This window comes from Chelmon rostratus, chromosome 2 (assembly GCF_017976325.1).
Source record: "Chelmon rostratus isolate fCheRos1 chromosome 2, fCheRos1.pri, whole genome shotgun sequence".
Classification (NCBI taxonomy): domain Eukaryota; kingdom Metazoa; phylum Chordata; class Actinopteri; order Chaetodontiformes; family Chaetodontidae; genus Chelmon; species Chelmon rostratus.
In genome coordinates this window covers 15,566,071-15,584,579 of record NC_055659.1, presented here as the reverse complement: position 1 = coordinate 15,584,579, position 18,509 = coordinate 15,566,071, and the positions used below count along the sequence as shown (strand labels likewise).

Genomic DNA, 18,509 nt, shown 5'->3' with positions numbered 1-18,509 from the left:
TAAGTTTACATTACATTTTTGCTGCTATTCAGCACATTGTAGCTGCTGTTTTTCCTTGTACAGTTTTCTAATTTCCCACTCCTGTCCATGTGGTGGCGTTAGCTCAGCATCATCTCTTTCCCAGCCGTCGGTAAAAAAGACAGAAGAAAAACGTTAGTTTTTTCTTCTTTTAGCTAGCATAAACAGCTATCGTAGCTGTGTTTTGAGAGGTCTTTGCTTGTACACAGCCCACCAAGACATATTCATCAAAGAACTTTTTCATCCTGCGAACACACCAAACCCCGTAAAGGTATGTTTTCGTCAAGCTAAACTGTAGCGACGAAGCGCTAGTTATCAAACCAGCTAACGTTAGCTTTTGGCAGCGGCAGTAAACGTAATTTTGTAAACTGGAAAGAAACATGTTGACCCGGCTAATGCTAGTAACAGAGTGCTAGCTAACTGTCTGTAGCTAATTGTAATGTTAGCAGCCAGGGAGTTAAAGTGGCATAACAACCACTGCAAGTAACACGGGCAGGGCCAATTTCTTAATGGTCCCGTCGGTCAAAGCTAGCAAGCTAGCTAGCGAAATTAGCTCTCCTACCCAGATAACCAAATGCTAACAAGCCCTCTAGATTCTAAGTATAGCTGACTAACGTTATTCAGCATTTTTTTTACTTCCCAAACACTGATTTAACCTGACGGGATAGCAGAACATAGTAGACGGATGGTCAGGTTTACGACTGTGGCACATTTTGTGTTAATGTAATGTGGCATTGGGTGGGTGCACTGCCATATAACTGGCCTGCTATGGTTTGACACGTGAACAGAGGACATATGAATAGAACTGTAACTGAACATTGCCCGAAATCAGTCTAGGCCTTGTGTTTTAGCTGTCTTCTGTGTCGTCCATGTTTGCTATAAGGAAGATATAATTTGAATGAAATGACAATTGAATAATGGCATGTACAGTATCTTTTTTCATTGGTTATGAATGCAAATGCACATGTGTTTATGAACAGTGTAGCCCATATGTTTTCTTTTTTAAATTAAACATGAAATATGTCTGCGGTACCACTTTTCTTGTCCACAGAATGGGGTCTTAGGATTTGTTGTAAATGTGCAACAACATGTGTTCCTTTTCTCTGTCTTTCTTAATCTAAAATAGGATGTTAATTGTAAAAGAAAGTTTTTGTTTGTATTAAATCGCCTAAAATAACTTAATTCTTAACTTTCATGTGTCATTTTTCAAAGGTTTCATATTCTAAAGGTCACATTCATCTGGTACAGTAACAGTGTGGCACTACTGGCAGTCCCGTGACCCAAGAAAATAATGTGCTGCGGTTGAAGATGGGTGGTAGCGGCTCCAAATCCAAAGGATTTTGGCCTTTTTCTGGCTCAGGTAGTACGGATGATCCGACCAAAGATGGAAATGAACAGTCACTGGCAAGAGGTCGAAGTTTCCCAAGTGCAACACCTTTTGTGCTTACTAGACGAAGGTAAATATAGCATCACCACCATGTATCCCCATCATACTTTTTTTTTTAGCGGTTATAGCAGACTATTATTTTGGAGTAAGTCGTTTTAAATCAGCTTGTGGTCCCTGTCCCCTTTGTGTCCAGGATTTTAAAAAGACTAATCATTGAGAAATGTACTTACCGGTATGTTTGCACTGAAAGCATTCCCACATATTCACACTCAGCCTGTGTTGTTGACACTGGGCAAGCTGGAGACATAAATTCACACTGTTTGCACAACAATTATGAGCAATCGTCAGGAACTTTATAGAATGAACCAGGAACCAGGATTTGTCACATCAGGTGATATCTATTCCTTCAGCCAATTTCCACAATAATGTGCCCATAATTCCCCTCAATTTTATTTGATGAGTGGGCATGAGCATAGTGCTCTGCTGCTGTAGCTGCTCTGTTGTGGTCACAGCTGCCTTCTTGTGCACCACTGTAGTACTGAGCTGTTATTTGCTTACCGTTCTCCCCACCTTTTCAGATCCAGACATTTTACCCACAGGAAGACAGCTGACTGAATGGTGTGATTTCTTTTTTTCTTATTTTAGATGAGGGAACCAAGGCAAAAGCAAGCAGCTCCTTCTGTTTTTTTTAATGTTGGCTGGGTTGTGGGTTTGATACCCCCTAAACCACTTTTTTTTTTCTTCTGGTTGTGTATTTTTTAGTGTCTCTGTCATTGACCAACTTTCTTTGTGTATCACCAAATACAGTATGTGTGAAAATGTTTGATATGCAATACATTGTGGGATTAAAAATGACTGCTAAAATGACTTTGGCACTATCTGATACACACGGTCGTATTTTGTTTGTACGGATGATTGATTTTGTCTCTCTGCTGCAGCTCTATGTACTTTGATGAAGATGGCGACTTGGCCCACGAGTTCTATGAAGAGACAATTGTGACAAAAAATGGACGTAAAAAGGCCAAGCTGAAGAGGATTCACAAAAACCTAACACCTCAGGTGAGGAAATCATAATCCTTACACCAACAGTACTTCACTCACCAACAGTAGTTCTCTGTTTTATAAGTCCAAATAATTTGTCTCCCTTTGTCCTTCCAGGGAATTATAAAGCTGGAGCACCCTTGTATCCATGTAGATTTCCCAGTTGTCCTCTGTGAAGCCTGATGATGTCTGAGGAGCATCTCAGAGTGTCCACTGTGTTGACTCCGTCCTGTGGTTTCCCCTACAGCTGGAAGCCTGAACCACCTTTTAAAATAACACGATCTCTTGATATTATTGATGCCCTTATGTGGACAGGCTAATGCAATGTGTGCTGAGCCTCTGCATGTGATCTGTTTTTGGCTTGTGTGCAGTTAGACACAGAATAGGTCACCAGTGGAGATCTAGAAGGGTGCCAAGTTGGCAAAACCTACTCAGTTTACAGATCGTGGTTTGTATGCATGTAAGTGTGAATGTGTGTGCAGCAACGGGATGAAGTGTGACAGAGTCCTGAATTTATTGCTGCAGATTGTTTTCTGGTATGATTCATTGAACCACAAGGAGTTTAAGGAGAATGTAACCAGTTCTTCCCTCTGTCACGGTCATATCTGGAGCGAGAAAGTTTAAGTGCACTCTTTAGTTTTTTGACACCGTCATGACTTGCTTTATTATGCATGGAACAGGATCTGCTTATCGGTAGTAGCCTTGGGAGTTGACAATCAGTGGCCCATTAAATCATAAGTGGATTAATGTCATAATGTTGGATGGACTGGCTTCAGTGACCTCAGAGCCACACATGTTCACAGCAGCAGTGAGTCTAGTAGGAGATCCTGTTGTTTCCTTTGCTGCTTTGGCATACTATGTTTCACTTTTAATTTATTATAACTGTTTTTTAATTACAATTTGAAATGCTGAACTGTGTCATGGTACTTATTTTTAATATCAATACCTTATAGTCAAACAGCATATTAAAGTGCATTTACTTCATAAATAGGAAAGAAAATCCATTGACATATTATTTTTATTATTGCCTCTAAATCTGAAAATATCAATTGCATTCTGTAAATGATTTTAACTCCAGGTCCACTTCCTGTAGTATGGAGGGTTTTTTTTCCCAGTGGTTATATTCTCCCCCACAATATATCCTGTATGACTGCCTGTAAAGACATGACCAAAGAACCATACTTAGGTCTAAAGTTAGATCTGCATATTGGGGAATTTTGACAGAAACTAAATCGGTGGCTTTAAGGGAAGTCATGAACTCAGTATTTCTGAAATCCTGATACATGCCATATTTTGCAATTTATTTTAATACAAAATATTGTGATAATGGAGTGGTTTAATTTCAGTCACATCAAATCATGTCATGTAGGGAATTAAGTTCCTGCAGATGAGTACACACATGTTATATGTTTTTCTGATAAAAAACATTTTTGCGATAGCCTGTGTAATGCTACCTGTGTGTGGAGTTTTGTTTATGGGGCTACTAGTAATCCGCACAGAAATGCAAAGAAGATGAAGGAAGTTATGTGGAGGAAATCTCTTCATCTGCGTCAAATGTGGCCTTATATAACAATTATTGGCAAGCTTAGGAGAACTATTTGTCAAATCATCTTTTATAATGACAGAGAATTCAGCTTTTTGGCAATGGTTGTAAACACTGAAATGAGCTGACGGGATCTGTTCAACCATGTAGTGGAACTAATGCTTCTGACCTCCACCTGTGATGAAATTAGCCACCTGCATAGGAAATTGCCACGGCAAACCACTGTTGGTAGGTGAAGAGTGTGCGTGCGTGTGCACGCTAATGAGGAATGGATAAAGTTAAGAGAGAAGTGAAGGCCATCAAAGTTTTCCATGGGAAAGGGTTTTCTACAAAGCTGTCTGATATTGTTCTCCTCAGAGGATAAAGAAGTCTGTGCCAAAATCCACTCCACTTTATTGCTTCCATGAAATGATTTTGCTCCACACAAGACTTGTGCTTTTTTACCTTTGGGTAAGTACCTTTTTCAGCTGAGTCTGGGGGAGACATGGCAGGACAATTACTTTTTGTTGTTTACTTTCACAAAGCTGTAATAATATGCAAGGCCACGAGGTGAATTGCAGTATTGGGGTTAAAAGAAAAGATTTGACTCAGCAAACCCACCCACCCTCTGGCTTTGCCGACAAAAATAAGAGGCACATTTCAAGACATGAAATCACAAAGTAAGGTATTACTCGCAGGGATCTTTTCTCACTAAAAACAATGTTCTTAAAAAGCTGCAATTTTCAGATGTTTGAATTTTTTTGTATTTTATTTTGGAAACAAAATAAGCAAAACCAAGAATAATTTAGCCAATTTGTTCTGGAGGAACTGCCTTCATCTATTAGACATGATGTCTTTGAGTGTGTGTGTGTGTTTGAGAAAGGTAATGGAGCAATGAGGTCAGCTGTGTGAAAATGCACTCTGTCAGTATAACCTTATTCTATTTTCTTTGAAATAAGTGCAAACAGAGCTCTTGGAAAAGATCTTTTTGAAGTAATTCACTAACTCAGGTATAATGATTACAATGGCTATTTGTCCATGAGTTTTCTTTGGTTCAACAAAAGGTTCTCAGTCAGCTATGAGTCATGTTTACCTTGTCAGCACTTGAAAAATGGTATGTTTGTGATGCATACTTTAAGTCTTAACCATTCAGCTAGTATGTGTTAAGAAATTAGTTAATGCAAACAGCAGCACAAGTATTGGCATCAACAGTAAGTCCCTATACGGTGAAATCGCTTGGTTGCATCAGGATTACCTTAATTCTTGCTGACCTTCACAGCTTATTGTTTATGCCTGTGGTGGGCCTAATAATTCCTATTATCCTAGACACAATATAATGGCCCTCATGTAAGATCTTTCCATCAAAACAAACAGCCTAGTTTTCTCAACACATTATTTTCCAATCAGTTATACAGAATTTCAGCTGCTAAGCTTGTCTTTGCAATCAGTCTGCAGAGAAAAAAAAGCATCTGCAGAGAGAACCTGCCACCAAATTCTAATTTTAGAAAACTGGGTAACAAAGAATCAGCTGATGTGTCTATAACTGTCCCTTTAAAGCTGTTATTGTGACATTACCATGACACTCCAGTGGTGGAATGTAACCAAGTATATTTACTTAACACTACTTAAGAACAAATTTGAAGTACAATCTGACATCTTTAATTACTTTATAAATAATTATATATACACACAAAACATATGCTGATCTTATAAGATATTTTGACTGTTTTGACTAATAATTTAATGATATGACATATAATATTGCAACATTCACAGGGGACGTTTTTCTGCACTGAGTATTTTCCTTTTAATACTTAGTAATTTTCCTGATTATACGCACATAGTTTTACTAATTTTAAGTAACACTTTTGGTGCAGGATCACTGTGATGGAAAAACAAAAGCAAGCAAAACCTTAGGGTGGAGTGATTTGCTTGTGTATGAAAGATAGAGGTCAAACAGAGGTGGAGTCTGCTGTATATTTAAATACCAGTCAGTGCTGGATTTCAACACAGAATGGAGCAGAATACCCGGACTGACCTGTATGGATCCCAGTCCTAAACAACTTGAACATCTGGATTGAACCACTTTCATCTGGACATTGGGGAGGAAAAGGTTCCTGGTAAGAGACACTATTTGGGCACACCACGAAAATAGAGATTAAAAAAAGTATTATTCTGTTTTTAATATGAATGTTTGCTGTATTGTTTTCTTGCACAGTGGGACTTTATTTGCCATCATTCAGAACAAGCTCATATTTAAGATCAATATATAGAAGAATAGCCTGACAGCATTTAAGACAAAGACTTTTTTTAAAAGACTTTTTCTACTTTTTTGAGACTGATATTAAGTAGCCAAATGATGTTTGCCAAATGTGCTGACAGCTCAGCACAGACTGTGATATACTTATGGCCACAGAAAATATAAAATGGCTATTTAACACATTTAAGACAAAAGAACCAAACCGCCAAAAACTGATTTGATCCACTGATCATTTGTTTTAAAGATATTTAAACTGGCAAAAATTATTGGATTGGTTACCATTTAGCAGATAATGCAGTCTTACGGATAATTGTAAAAGATTTTTTTTCTGTATTTTATATATAACCCGTCCGTAAATTATGTTAAATAAAGTTTGGTTTCCAAATACAGGCCCAATAAAAGGACATTATATGTATTAAGCCCACATAAACACCGGAAACAATCGTATAGTATTGCCTATAATCACGGTAGGTGTCATGTCTCATTACGCCACAAGCTGCAAACACTTCCTTGGCCACAATTGTGATCATTTCGGTACAGAATAAAAAAACACAGAGCGTAGCAACTTAAACGTAGGCTCATAGTATGAACAAAACATCACAGAGGTGGTAAAGTGCCATGTTTTACTTGTTAACAAGCCATTTCTCATCCGCACTTATCAATGACACATGTTTCGACAGACAATTCAAAGCTGGGTTTGAGGAAGAGACTATTTTGGTTTTTATTTAAGGGGAGTAAACGGCACCGTAGTCTAATTTTCCCCTGTAATTTATGACAGGCGGGGTTATTATCGTGGATAAGTGTAAAGAGTAACATATTTTAAATCAAGAATCCATGCTGAGGTACTACATATGCGACAGAACAAAGCAAATTATGTCGCATAAATTCAAACCACCCCTACTCAAGAAATCAATACACTGAACTGTTGTTGCTCAACGGTGTACCCGTCATCACCGCTCCTGCCATGATTTCTGTTAGCCGAGCTGGCAAATTTGTTAATCATCAACATGGATTAAGCGGATTGTGACTGTTACTTTTCACATGGCAGGGCAGTGGAAAAGCAGTTTATTTGACGGTTACATGAGTGGAATAAGCCCGTGTCATCAGCTTCATCGGAACAGGTCAGACTGGATGGGAGAGAAGGAACTACACGTTAGCTAGCATGTTTGCCACTGAACGCTAGTTTAAATGAAACTTTTAGCTAACTTGGCAAACTTACGTGAACTCAGTTCGTGGACGGACGAAGTAGAATTTGTCCCAGAGAACAGCAGTTACAAGTTTAAACAGATAATTTTGTTAGTTTTGTGCTTTACAATTCGCTTTAACAAACCTTAAACTTACTTGTCACAACTGATTTCCGAAGCAAAATGATCGTATCATGTAACGTATCTCAAGAGGAAGTTGATTGTTTTTAACGATACTTGCTGATGTTGGTAATAAGCCGTTTCTAATAATCTACCATAGATATGTCATGTGTACTCTTTACGCTGTTACGTTATCCTAACATTATGTATTCCCCTGTTTTCGAGGAGTTCTTTCAAACTCAGTCTACCGATGAGATCAAGCTGCTTTTATTACACTTGAAACTATAAAATATTTCCTCAAAGCCAATCTGAATAGTTCTTATTTGTGTTGCAATTAACATTTCTATTGTAGAATATTTGTGATATCACCAGGAAAGTGTTTAATGCCCTATTTGGGATTTTATTTTATTTTTGGCTGAATTGAACAAAACCGCTTTATTTTTCTTTTCTAGAGAAAGAGGAGAGAAGGTGAGCAGTGACCATGGAGGCTGTATTCCACTGTCTCTCCACCACAGTTGGCCAGCTGCCTTGGTTGATTCTGACTCTGTTTACATCGTGGACAGTCTTGTGTTCAGCAGATTTAAAGCAGGCTAGATGGCCATTATATTCCCAGAAGCCAGTTCTTCTCGCCTGGAATGCCCCAACACAAGAGTGTTTACCACGACACCGCGTAACTTTATCTCTGGACCAGTTTGACATTGTGGCAACCCCCAATGAGGGCTTTGTCCGGCAGAACCTCACAATTTTCTACAAGGAGCGCCTTGGCTTGTATCCCCATTATAAGCGTGGTGGCACTGCAGTGAACGGAGGCCTTCCACAGCTGGCCAGCCTCACTCAGCACTATGAAAAGATGCCTGAAGGTTTGCAGAAATATATACGTGAGCCAGAGGCAAAAGGGTTGGCTGTTATTGACTGGGAGGAGTGGCGTCCATTGTGGATCCGAAATTGGGATGCGAAAGATATCTATCGAAGTAAATCCCGTGAAATGGTGGCCAAAAAGAACCCTAAGTGGACCCCAGAACAAGTGGGAAAAGTTGCACAGCAGGAATTTGAGCTATCAGCTCGCAAATTCATGCTGGAGACTCTAAAACTTGCCAAGAGTTTGAGGCCCAATCAGCTGTGGGGCTTTTACCTGTTTCCAGATTGTTACAACCACGACTACAAGAGTGACCTGAAGAACTACACAGGCCGCTGTCCTTTTGTGGAGATGGCCCGCAACGATCAACTTAACTGGTTGTGGATGGAATGTACAGCATTCTTCCCATCTATATACATGGGCTCTGTACTAAGCTCTTCAAATTATGGACGCCTCTTTGTCCGAAACAGGGTAAAGGAGGCGATGCGCCTGGCATCTGTGGGGGATGGATTAGCACGTCCTGTTTTTGTTTATACTCGCCCGACTTACATCAATGAGATGACCCTCCTAACTGAGGTAAGTTGGCTCCTGTACAACTACAGGAGGCTTATTATGTTATCTCAGAGTTCAGTTATTATATTGTGTGGGCTGGAGACCACACATTGCAGATGGATTGAAAATGTCTGTAGTGTGTATATTTCTAGGTAGCAGAGAATCAACAACATTAAGTATTGTTTAGGCTTTGACTGTACTTGGCACCATAATAATACCACAATGTCACTGCTGTGAGAAGGTTGGATAAAACACAGGTTAACATAACACTTTGTTGACAGTGTATTAGCTTAGTGACCATTTACATTTGTATTTATTCATATCTGCTGGCTTTAGTCCTCTTTGCTAATATTTCCCTCATCGTGTGTATGTGCTGAACTGTGCTGTGTAAATGCTTCGTAGACAGATCTGGTCTCCACCATTGGTGAGAGTGTTGCACTTGGAGCTGCAGGTGTGATCTTCTGGGGGGACACCTCCTATGCAAGCAGCAATGTAAGTGTTATAACCTCTCTGTTCATTTCATGCTGAATAGGCTAGTTTACAGTTAACATCCCTTCTTTTCTTTTCTTGCCCTCAGGCCAACTGCGCCACTCTAAATGGTTATCTTCAGGGACCGCTGGGCCAGTACCTGCTTAATGTGTCTACAGCAGCAGAACAATGCAGTAAGGCGATTTGTAAATCCCGCGGCCGCTGTCTGCGCAAAATACCAGACAATGACGTATACCTGCATCTCAGCCCGTTAACGCACAGCATCACCAGTCAGGGTGGCCAGCTGAAGGTTGCAGGCTTGCCTGGTCAAGCCGAGCTGGCTCTTTTCCGCACACACTTCCAGTGCCAGTGCTACAGTGGGTACAGGGGTGAGGCCTGTGCTCAGAAAGAAAAAGGGCAGAATAGAGCCTCCTCTGTCTTCGGGACCTGGCCCCTTTGCTTCTTACTCCCACTAGGACTCCTCACTCTGCTACACTGAGGAATCTGAGAAGTCCAAAATATTCATTGCGTCTGCCAGCTCTGAAAAGGACAGTTCAACATAAAGGTGGTGAGTTTCTGTGCACTAGTGATACTGGTGCATTGACAGTAGGAGACAGTCAGTCCTGTCACCAGCGATCTCTCAGTATGATGGGGGACTGTTGTCCAAGCACACAGACCCATCTGACAGGAACATTTGTCTGACAAGCTGCACTGGCAGAGCGTCAACCTCAGGACCACCTCCTGGAACTAATGCTGCCCATCAGTATTTCAACAGGTCATTAACTTGTATCAAATTATGCCAAAAATCATAACTATGTCTTAAAAGCCTCTGACCTCCAGATGAGGAGCTACTGTACACTTTCACTTTACATTCAATGGGGCTGTAGTGTAATTATGAGACTGTTCCCACAGAGGGCATGATGCTTTATAAAAAAGACTGTTAAAAAGTTTTTTTTTATGATGGACACAGCAATGGAAAGAAGAAAAAGTAGATGAAAGGTGATGTGATGCCCAGTGACATACAGTATTGAGAATTCTACATTTGCATACTGCTGCCTATTTCAGCATCGTACTTTGTGTCTGTTGATGGATTAAGCTGTTAAGTGTTATGACACGTAGCCTCATGAATGAAATCTAAAAAGTGCATTATGTCTGAAGGTGATTAATTAGGAGTTTTACATTTCTTCGGTTGTCTTTGGCTTATAGAAACAACATGGCTGGACCTGCCTGTTTCAGTTCAAAGTTGTGCCTTAACTAGGCTACGAAGTGCTCTTCTTTATGGTTGCCTTTGTTTACAAGTTGTGATTACTGGGGTGTTCATCTCAGCCCACTGCTGGGCACAGTGCTTTATACTAATATTAATTCCATATGCCTCGCATTTGTTTTTGTGTTTTTTAAATTAACAGAGGAGAAGTACATAAAAAGGAAAGGGTGGACAGACCTGTAAAGAAAAGACAAATGTTACAAATCCTGTTACAAATGTTTTGTGATTCACGTGGATCTCACTGTGAAAACAAATTACAAAGTAAAAGTTTAGCAGCCAGGTAATTTACCTGTTGCCAAATTTTTGTTAATGTTATGAAAACAGACAGGAGAATGATCAGATTCTGGCAGTATGAATGTTCAGATACACAGTTGGAGTCCAGTGGCTCATGGCTGATTTAAGTTTGCTCCAGATGTATTGGTATCGGCATATCTGACAAGAAATGTTTGAAAAGAAATTTCAAAAATCTGTTTATTTTTCAGTTATGGAATGTTTCACTGAGTAGGTCTTAGCCACATTTCTTTAATAACCAAACGTAAGGGATCCTTTTGAAAATGTTTGTGTTCATGTTAAAATTATTCGGCTGATACAATGATTTGTTTTTACACTCTCAAATATCTATATGAGCTTCAGAAATCCAGTGTCGGTCAGGCTCTGTACACAATTACCAGTTCTGATTTCTTAAGTGTGTAGTTTGACTTGCTTGCACAGCAGTTTGTGTCATGGTGTCTGTCAGTGACACTGTGTTGATAGCAACTACTGTAGCTACATCTTCATATTAGTTTATTGCCAAGTAAATATATTTGCTAGACTGAAGCTAGGTGAGCAGTTTCATATTTATACAGTAGGTTCTGTATTTATTCTATATGGTGATGATGCCGAGTTATGATTCTCGTGGGCAAGTGGTGGGTTGTGCTGTTTTTCACAGACTCAACAACTGAGAATCACACATGTAGTATTGCAATAGAACGTTTTATGTGTGCTGCAAATGTTTTCTAAAATACTGCACTTTAACTAGTTTTTCGTTGAGGTGGATCTAGCTTTATTTCAAGCTGATACTTACAAGAGGGGAAACAATGTTCTGGTGCTGGATACAGAAGCTTGTAAGGCACACTGCTAATGCATTACAGTCCAATAGTGTTTTTCCATTTGTTGTGTAATGTTTGAGATGTGTTCCACTGTGAATTCTGTCTAAAAGGAAATGGGTGCTTCTATGATTGTTGTATGTGTACCTCCCTTGGCTTCCAACTCAGTTGCATTGTGAGAATATTTGTCTTTAAATGTGATATTGTGTTGCAGCAAAGATGAACATGAACATATTAATCAGACTTAGAAAACCAGGTCTGACACAGTAACACTTAAATTATGTAGTAGAGAATGGGAAGATGTCTCCCATTTATAATGCAGATTTCAACCCACTGTACTACAAGTTAAAGCCAAGGGTCGCTACTTACTTTTCAGTAGGAGGCTATAAACTAATCGTATTTGCAGTTTTAGCTTTTTTTATTTTTTTTACCCAGTACCATAGACATATACTGCCAACCATTTTTGAAGGCATACCAGAATGTTTTAGAGATGTGATTTTCTCGTCTTCTAAGCAACCATTGCTTTTAATTTATTACACATTTGACATGAATATCAACATGAGACTTGTTTGAGATGAGTAATTTTCGGTTACTATCGTCACTGTCAAATCTGAACTAACTTTTTTTTCCCCAGTCTCTGAAAACTGACCTATGGAAATCAGTGAAAATCCATGGCTGCCTGGAGGGTAAAAAATCAGCTTCAGCATTAATAATGAAATTAACTTCATTTTCAAGCCTTATTCTGCCTAAACATATTGGTGTTATTGTTTGAAACCAAATCTGAATAAAATCAAAGGGTTTTGTATTTGATAACATTTCATATTCACCCTTTTCATCAGATAAATTCATTGTTTAAAAAGGGATTTGAATGTATTTTTTCAGTTTTTCTTATTGTCTCAGGGCTGTAGTCTACTAGGATGCTATCCATTTAACACCACAGGGTCACTCTTTGTGAAAAAATATTAAAAGAATTGAAAAATACAGACAGCGGAAGTGCTGGACCTGCATCAAATATAATGACCTACATTACCAACAAAGATACAGAGAAAAGAGGGTATAAGCAATTCAAAGTCAATATCAAAACCAGAATACAGTCAAAAATATAAAATGCTCAAGGGTTGAACTTGGGAGAGAGTGATTCACATATACACATTGTGTCTACGGTCTGAAGTGTCAGGATATCCAAAAAGATACTAAAAGTGGTGTTTAACACATTGGAATTTGGTTTGACAGCAGTTTGGTTATGAATGTGGTTTCCTATCCCTCCCTACACCAAACAACACAAATTTGTCTTTTCAATCAGAGCGAAACTCATTATTTTGCGTGAAGTTCATCAGTTATTTTAAGTTTAATTGTATTATCACAAAAAGAACACAAACTATCCATATTGGGAAAAAAATAATGGACATTTTAAAAGAATCGGTTTATTTGTTTATTTGACAAACGTGTTGACTGACAGTTTTAGCAGGAAATGACGTGTTGGTGCACAGTGTTGTGTGCAGCACGTAATGTACTCCGACGAAGAACAGGGATTTAGACCGCGGTCGATTTGATCTGAAACAGTCACGTATTCGCATTTTCTTTGACTAACGTTACATTTCTCGACTCTCTCGCATGATCGTTTCTATCCAGTTCTTATTTCTGATTGATGTGAATTTTTCTATTTAAATAGCGTTGAATTTACAGGTAGTTTCCTGTTAGTAAAAAAATGTCTAGCTACCGCTAACTGCACAATTTTACTGCAAATTTGAAAAGCTTAGCGTTACCACCAGCATCCAGCCCAAGCCTTTCAGCATCACTTCCCCGTCACTGACCACCAGCACTGCAGAAGACATGACGGTAACTCAGACAGCTTCGTCCTTCTGTCAGTGAACGAGTCTGACACTCATCTCCTCTGTGTTGGTATGTTTCCCTCTGGTGCTGCATTTTGTCACCCACAGCGTCCCATTGTACGGAAATTTAGCTAGTAGAAGAGCGTCGTGTCGAGCTAATGTTAGCTTAATTGCATATTTTGGCTGAAATTACATTCGCCAGCCTAATATCTTTGCACTGCAGTGCTTCAGATTTGTCGTCCTTCATGACGGAGGGTTAACTTTCCTCTGACTGATGACATTTCTTGGTTTCTTCTGGATTCGCTCTGTTTCCCTACACAGCCACCTCTAGTCTAAGCAGACTAACCAGGTTAACATTATCAACCACCTGACGTTGAAGTGCACAGTTTCAAGCCTTGTGAGTAGGAATTATTCTCTGTGCTTTGATTTAGATGGTGTGTGGTAATGTTACTCTGTCTAGTGAACCTTTTAATCGGGCAAATATTTTAAAGTTTCACACACAGCATTTAACGCCTGTCTGCCCACTTAAGCCAGGTACCCTGCGCTGCAGTAAGGAAGCATGAAGGCTTACTCTTATTTGTGTAGTTTAGGCCATCATTCCCACGTGTTGTGATAAGATATAGCTCATCAAGTCAGTTTCTGACATCTGTAGATGTGGGAACATTAGTGTGTGCATACAAAGCTTGTGTTCCTGCAGTCTGTGAGTATGTCGATTAGAATGAAGCTTAAAACTATGAAAATACATTTAGACACCAAAGATTGTGAAGAAAAAGTCATTGGTTGAATCACAATGGTCTGGCAACTTCTGTATACTTTGTCAAACAATTAGAAGTACTGTATGATTAGGATCCATATGATGGGCTCTCAGACAATGTACTTTCTACCACTTTTCCTAGATTGTTCATCTTGACGAAATGAATTTCTTGCGTAATCGTCTTGTTGTTCTGGGCCTGGTGTTGCTGGCCACGTTACTGCTATACCTGCTGCTGCCGTCCATTCGCCAGGGCAGCATGGAGCCATCTCTTGAAAGTCAAAGAATGGGGCTGATGACCACCCCTCCTCCTCCGCTTCCAACCATCAACGTGTCCATTCGCACCGGACAGCTGCCCGGGGACCCTCCGCTGTTCTTCAGAGAAGCTTTACCTGTTGATGGAGCTGGACGACAAATATTGCCCAGGTGAGTTGACACAGAGATAATTGCTCTGCCCCCTTAACTATTCATTCCAAACCAGTCATCTAAGAGAGTAAACACAGTGATCCTGGTCTGTTGATAAATGCTGATGTGCTGCTGACTGACAGCTCTAATGTGCTGTATTTACCAGGCCTGTGCTACTGATAAAATCTTGAGAAACCTTCTGTTAGGAAGTCATTCGAAAACAAAATGATTTCTCTTTTCAGGCTGCAAGTGGTCCTTCTGCATGGCCAGGCCTTCACATCCAAAACATGGGAAGAACTCGGCACAATGGCCCTTCTGGCAACTAATGGATATCAGGCCTTAGCGATGGACCTGCCAGGTAGTTGCATAATTGCACTAATGATGGTGACGATGGCAATCTCACTTACAACTTGATTATAAAAAGTCATTTTCATGGTGATAAGTTGTTCTGGTGCACAAATTAATTGGAGGAACAAGAATACATTTCGAGGGCAGGGTTACTTAAATTTTCTGTAAAGAATATCTTTCTTTTTCGTACTCTTGTAATCTTTTTCTTACATAAATGAGGTCTGAACAGAGCGTATGGGATGATAGTTTACCATCGCTAAGGTGAAAAACCTTTAATGTACATATTCTTAAATGTAGCAATATATTAAGGCTGCAACATCTCTGGTATAGGCGACTATCCTGATCCACGTAGCTGCCGAGAGGCTGAATTAGGGAAAAAAACATACCATGCCCGACACGCTGGCTGAAGTTTGTGTTGAATGAATAACCTGCTCCAAAAGTATACTGCTTCGTGCATTTATTAGTGATTAACACAGCGCTTACATCAGAAAGCAGGAATTTCATCAATGGCAAAATCAAGCGGTCAGCAAAAAGTAGCACTTCCCGTTCACCCCCTCTCAGTTCAAAAACCCCAATACCAGGTGAACAGCTGACTATACCACCTCTGATGCTGACGTACCACCACCACGTGACCCGCCCACTCCGATGTGACAATACAATAATAACAATAAATTACCGCGGCTATAGTGGCCACAAAGAGCTGGCCCTGACACAAGCAGCGCAATTAGTACACCTCAAGCAGTTCCCAGCGCAGCTCCACCCCTCATCAATCTAAACAGAGGTCCAATCAACCTTTGTCTTTTCTTGTACAATTTCCTCCTCTTCTTGCAGGGTATGGAAAATCGCCAGACTCAGAGGCTCTGAAGACGGACCAGAATCGGGTGGACCTCCTTTCGAGGTTCATGGAGTCTTTGGGTGTCAGGGCAGCCGTGCTTTTGAGCCCCTCCATGAGTGGACATTACTCCATCCCCTTCCTCATGAAGAACAGCGCTCAGCTACATGGCTTTATCCCCATAGCACCAGTTGGTACCCGAAGTTACACTCCACAGCAATACCAAAATATTCAGGTGAGGGAGGTAAAGACTGTGTTGATGTGACTGTGGTGACTAATTTAAATGGAAACAATGGACATAATAACGTCATTGTATGTTGTGTGTATAAACAAACCTTACATTAGGGTTGACTTTCATTGTCGAGTGAACTGGGCTGCCACTGAGGCATGACCAGATCAACCCACTAGGGGGCACTCTGACATAAATGAACTGTGGGCCCTTGTTGAACTGCCGGTCTTCCTGATCTCTGGGCTTTGCTATATATGAGGTGTCTCTTCAAATGTCCAGTAAAAAGTTTTATTTTCTATTCATACAGCTCTGTGCACTAGTCTGGCTGTTCATCAGTACATGTTTTTATGGCTCTTAACTATTGCTTAAAGATTAGTGGAAAACTAATAATTTTAGCGCTGCAGCTAACTGTTATTTTTCATTCTCAGTTCATTTGCCATTTATTTTCTTGACTAATGACAAAGATGCCCTTTAGAATTTCTTATAGTAGAGTGTGACATCTTCATGTTGCTTGTTTCGTCCCACGAAACAGTCTAAAACCCAAAGACATTCAGTTTACTGTCACATAGGATATCCAGAAAGGAGCAAATGTGAAGCTGGGAGTAGGAAATGTTTTTGCGTTTTTGCTGGAAAGAAAGTGATTTAAACGATAAATTGATCATCAGTGTAGCTGTTGGTGAATTTGCTGTCAATGGATCAAGCGATTAAGCATTTACTTGTTTCAGTTCTAAATCACTTGTGTTAATAATTGTGACATTGTTTACTCATTTATCAAGTTTAAATACCAAACACTCGCTGGTTATAACTTAATGAATGAATGTTGAATGATCGCTGCTGACTGCTGTTCAGAGATTTAATTTTAATTGTAGCAACACTTTGTATGTGTGAAAAGCATTTGTGCTGTACAGTCTCTTAGTCTTCTCACACCTGTGTGCTATTTTCAGACTCCCACTCTGATTGTGTTTGGAGCCCTGGACACAAATCTGGGTGCCCAGTCCCACAAGAACCTCATACAACTTCCACATCACTTTGTGCTGAAGTTGGAAGGAGCTCGCCATGCCTGCTACATGGACAAACCCAGAGAATTTCACCAAGGGTTGATCGACTTCCTCAGCAAACTCAAGTGAGATGTTTGGCGGAGGAAGAGAGGTGGAAATAAAAGAAAGAAAAGCAAAAAGACAGAGGAACACTAGCCATCTAATCAGTGGTTTAGTATGGTGACAATTTTGCAAAAAGGTACTAAGATCAGCATTATTTTCATATTATTATCACCTGAAGCAAAGTAGGTTTTAATACATAAAAAATGGCATGTGTAATCATGTAGTGTGAGATAACAATACCATATTTCAGATGTTTCCATGATAAAGTGTTTTTTTTTTTAATTTACCGTAGTGTCACCCACAAATAAGAGACTAGATCACCTCAGCTTGTTTTACAAATGCCTTCAGACGTGTTTAGTGGTGAGTCTTGTTTCATGTGTTTCATGTCTCTCTTTGCATGTAAAAACATGGATCGTGTTTACATCACTGTTACCATTTTGTGGGTGACATGTAGCTTACTGTAAATATGCAAATGTAGCAGCTGTCTGTGTTTAAATAGCTTCTGTTCACTCCACATTTGAACAGATTTGTATATGATGTAATAGCCATTCCAGCTTCCAAGAAAAAAACATGCTGTTCTCTACAAAAACAGAGTTGATGCACATTGTTACAAAAATGTATAAAAGAATATAGGCCATATAAAATGCTAAAAAAAATTAGCTCATGTTTATTTATATGATGATAAAGTTATATGTAATATATTTGCAATAAGTTTGGACAATCATGCAACAAACAAACTTAAAATAATATATATGCATAGCTTAAAATAAAAGGAAAAAATGTGTGTTTTGTATATTTCAGTTGCTAAAATGGCATGTTTTGGAAACTGAGGGTTATTTCATGTATTTATATAACTTGCTGTGTGGAAGGTTGTTATACTGCTGGATTTTGCTCACTTTTGTGAAAGTTCTTGGAGAGTTTCTGATGGGAACCACTTGCGTTTTTTTTTGCAAATGTTGAAAAATGACCTCCAGTTTGCTTGTTCTGAGAACCAATACATTTACTTAAGAGCTGTAGATCAGTACAATGATAAGATCCTTGTTCTTTTCTTGAGCATATCCATTTTACCTTATACTTCACTACATTTCAGCAGAAAATATTGTATTATTCTTTATTATGTTTTACTTTTTATTCTGGTATATTTATCCAACATTTATCCTCTGTTGTTACTTCTTATCAGATTAAGATTTTACAAACAAAAACGTGATCAGTTTCGCTGTTGATCAAGCGTGATGCATTTTAGAAACATGTCCTG

The 18,509-nt window shown here is 39.4% G+C and overlaps 3 protein-coding genes across 7 annotated transcripts; all 3 read left to right on the top strand.

Moving 5' to 3' along the window:
• The first annotated feature begins 138 nt into the window (after window positions 1–138).
• Window positions 139–3,857, top strand: tusc2b (tumor suppressor 2, mitochondrial calcium regulator b). The gene is made up of 4 exons (XM_041957924.1): window positions 139–289; window positions 1,231–1,475; window positions 2,344–2,464; window positions 2,564–3,857. The coding sequence occupies exons 2-4, from the start codon at window positions 1,327–1,329 to the stop codon at window positions 2,627–2,629; spliced, it is 336 nt and encodes a 111-aa protein (XP_041813858.1). The 5' UTR covers window positions 139–289; window positions 1,231–1,326; the 3' UTR covers window positions 2,630–3,857.
• Window positions 3,858–7,182: 3,325 nt separating this feature from the next.
• Window positions 7,183–12,679, top strand: hyal2b (hyaluronidase 2b). The gene is made up of 4 exons (XM_041952775.1): window positions 7,183–7,349; window positions 7,985–8,964; window positions 9,343–9,432; window positions 9,518–12,679. The coding sequence occupies exons 2-4, from the start codon at window positions 8,014–8,016 to the stop codon at window positions 9,905–9,907; spliced, it is 1,431 nt and encodes a 476-aa protein (XP_041808709.1). The 5' UTR covers window positions 7,183–7,349; window positions 7,985–8,013; the 3' UTR covers window positions 9,908–12,679.
• Window positions 12,680–13,254: 575 nt separating this feature from the next.
• On the top strand, window positions 13,255–18,270 carry abhd14a (abhydrolase domain containing 14A). 5 transcript variants are annotated; one of them, XM_041957690.1, is made up of 6 exons: window positions 13,255–13,659; window positions 13,911–13,986; window positions 14,594–14,766; window positions 14,988–15,103; window positions 15,925–16,160; window positions 17,099–18,270. In XM_041957690.1, exons 3-6 carry the CDS (start codon window positions 14,600–14,602, stop codon window positions 17,279–17,281), a joined length of 702 nt encoding a protein of 233 aa, XP_041813624.1. In that variant the 5' UTR covers window positions 13,255–13,659; window positions 13,911–13,986; window positions 14,594–14,599; the 3' UTR covers window positions 17,282–18,270. The 5 variants fall into 5 exon arrangements, with proteins under 5 accessions (XP_041813624.1, XP_041813589.1, XP_041813615.1 ...); XM_041957655.1 differs by lacking the exon at window positions 13,911–13,986 and having other exon boundaries at window positions 13,255–13,596; window positions 14,486–14,766; XM_041957681.1 differs by lacking the exon at window positions 13,911–13,986.
• Window positions 18,271–18,509: the final 239 nt, after the last annotated feature.